Source organism: Cyprinodon variegatus, unplaced genomic scaffold (genome assembly GCF_000732505.1).
Source record: "Cyprinodon variegatus isolate N-32 unplaced genomic scaffold, C_variegatus-1.0 Scaffold406, whole genome shotgun sequence".
NCBI lineage: Eukaryota > Metazoa > Chordata > Actinopteri > Cyprinodontiformes > Cyprinodontidae > Cyprinodon > Cyprinodon variegatus.
The window spans coordinates 154,409-156,800 of record NW_015150859.1 but is presented as its reverse complement, the minus strand read 5'-3'; the positions used below and the strand labels follow the sequence as shown (position 1 = coordinate 156,800).

Here is a 2,392-nt window from a genome sequence, read left to right as displayed (position 1 = left end):
AGCACTCAGCTTCACTGACAAAGATGTGAGTTGTTTGAGGTGGCCAGTGACACATTGGTGGAAAATGACGGAATCAGGCATCTTTTTACGTGCCCGAGGGGTCCCCTCATTAATGGAGGAGCAGAAGGTCATTAAAACAAGAGAGCTAGTCTCTAAAACAGACATGGCTATTGCTTGATGCTAACATGTTTGTTAGCTGTCAGAATTCTGAGATTAAAGTCAGAATTCTGACTTTTTTCCCATAATAAACTGAAATAAAATTTAAAAATCAGTTACCTTTTTTTTTTTCCAGTGGCCCTAATCCTCTTCCGTATAGAATAACACTGAAGCATTTTAATGGCCACAAAACATTTATGAAGCAAGTGATTTTCCCCTTTTTTCCAGAATCAGTGTACAGAACAAAATGTAACATTTATAAACCTAAAATAACATAAACTTTTATAGAAAATTGTAAAAGCCTAACTGGGGACAGACATTGAGAATTAGCCTTAGCTAAAATGTTGTAGTGTGTGACATGATGCATGAAACATACTTGTCCCTATCAAATAAACGAATAAATAAATAAAATAGTGAAACTGCTGCTTTTCAAGCTAAAATCAGCCCCAGTGCCTTTTCTGAGCTTTATTTGGGGTTTTTTTTTTGGCCTTGGGCGTTGCAATAAAAAAAAATAAATCAGCGTCCAAACTTTAAAAATATCAGAGCGGATGCTAAGCATTAGCTATGACCAGCTAACTTTTCCATTGTCAAAAATTGACTTTATAGGGCGATTTTCTCCTCATGGAATATTTTTATTATTAATATTCTGAATTACTTTTAATCTGTGGATCCTTATGGATGAATGGAGTATAAACAATTAAAGATTTGATTTATAAAACGGCTTCTGGACGCCTTCAAATGTATGTAGTTGTGGCTGCTTTGTCGTGGTACATTTAGACATGCTCTTACATCTGTGTTAATTGTGCTTTGATGCTCTTTGTGTCCATAAAATCAACTAGGTGGTTGAATTGTGGAGAATCTAAGCTTTCCAACGAGGTCTAACACGTCTATATTGGTAAACATTTTACCGGTGTAATTTTCCTGCATTCTGAGTTATTATTTGTAATTGCCGTAGAAACGTCGGCGATCGGGTGGATTTTGAGAGGTTAAAGGTCACCAGGATGGGAACTCACTGATAGGCGATGGTGGTGAGGCGTTCATCGTTAACGGCCCTGCGAACTTCTGCGCGATGGCGCTCTGTTGAGATGCTTTTCAAATGAGGAAGAAAGAAATTAAATCAAATTTAAATCTGTGCACTTTTTTTGAGGCTTTTTATTTGGAATACGGTAAATACCTGAGGATCTTAGTGAGCTCTCCCAGGATGTCCTTCTTGTCCTTTGTCAGGTCTCCCTGAGCTCGCAGGGCGCTAATAACTCCAGCGTACGCCTCCAGCTCTGGATGTGGCAACATTCAATGTAAAGAGAAACAGAACGGATGTTTCATTACATCACAGCTAATAGAGAATAAAAGCTGCTCAAACTTCATTTATTGTTAGTAACGATTGTTTTTCTTCTCAGATTCCTTGTTTATGAACTTTACCGAGTTTACGAAGAATTCTTTTGCACTCGTCCCTTCCCAGGTCGAGGATGGTGGGCCACACGACCGGCATGGTACCAGTCAGAACTGGTTTCTCCAGCTGGATCATTGGCTGAGAGAGTAATGAGGATACAACGGGTCAGCCAACAGATCATCAGTTCACTCCAGAGTAACGAAGCCCATCTAATCACAACCTCTAAGCATTTTAATACTTTTACTAACTAAAATTTTACCTTGCAGTAACTTTGCCTACAAATGAAAGGTTAGTGCATCCAAAGTAAGGTTGAAACAATTAATCAGATTAATCGAACATTGAAATAATCCTCAACTAAATTAGCAGTTGATTAATCATTAACTGGAGTATAGAGACAGTAAAAGACGAATTAAGCTGACAGAACTTAGAGCAGTAATTATACCAAAATCGTAAAAAAAATAATTAAATAAATAAATTAAATATATATATATTTATCGATCCAGCACTAAAATGGTATCGGTATCAGCGAGAACCAACAAATATGGCACTGATACCATTTTGAGAGCCAAACGTTTCTTCAACTATTGTCACCCATTCCAGGTAGGCAATAAAAAGTTCTACTGGATTCACTTTGTTTTAGTCTTTTTCCTGCTTCACAAAGGAAGGCAGCAGCTTGACAAACCATGATGGCAATTATTTTACATCCAAGTAGGATGCAGTTCTTCATATAAACACACACATCAGTTTCAAACAGATGGTATCGGCCGATTCTGCACAGCCAGGTATCGGGGCCAAAAAATAGCATCGGCGCAACACTAATATTATAAACAATTTGCATTTAAGATA

The 2,392-nt window shown here is 37.6% G+C and overlaps 1 protein-coding gene across 1 annotated transcript in view; it reads right to left on the bottom strand.

The window, feature by feature from the left end:
- LOC107093064 (protein EMSY-like) overlaps positions 1-2,392 on the bottom strand; it is a 38,643-nt gene that overhangs the window by 33,189 nt on the left and 3,062 nt on the right. The window contains exons 2-4 of the mRNA XM_015387883.1: positions 1,576-1,684; positions 1,331-1,430; positions 1,170-1,244 (exon numbers count right to left, since the gene is read on the bottom strand). Of these exons, the coding sequence (XP_015243369.1) occupies positions 1,170-1,244; positions 1,331-1,430; positions 1,576-1,681 (281 nt within the window). The 5' untranslated portion in view covers positions 1,682-1,684. The remainder of the gene's footprint in view (positions 1-1,169; positions 1,245-1,330; positions 1,431-1,575; positions 1,685-2,392) is intronic.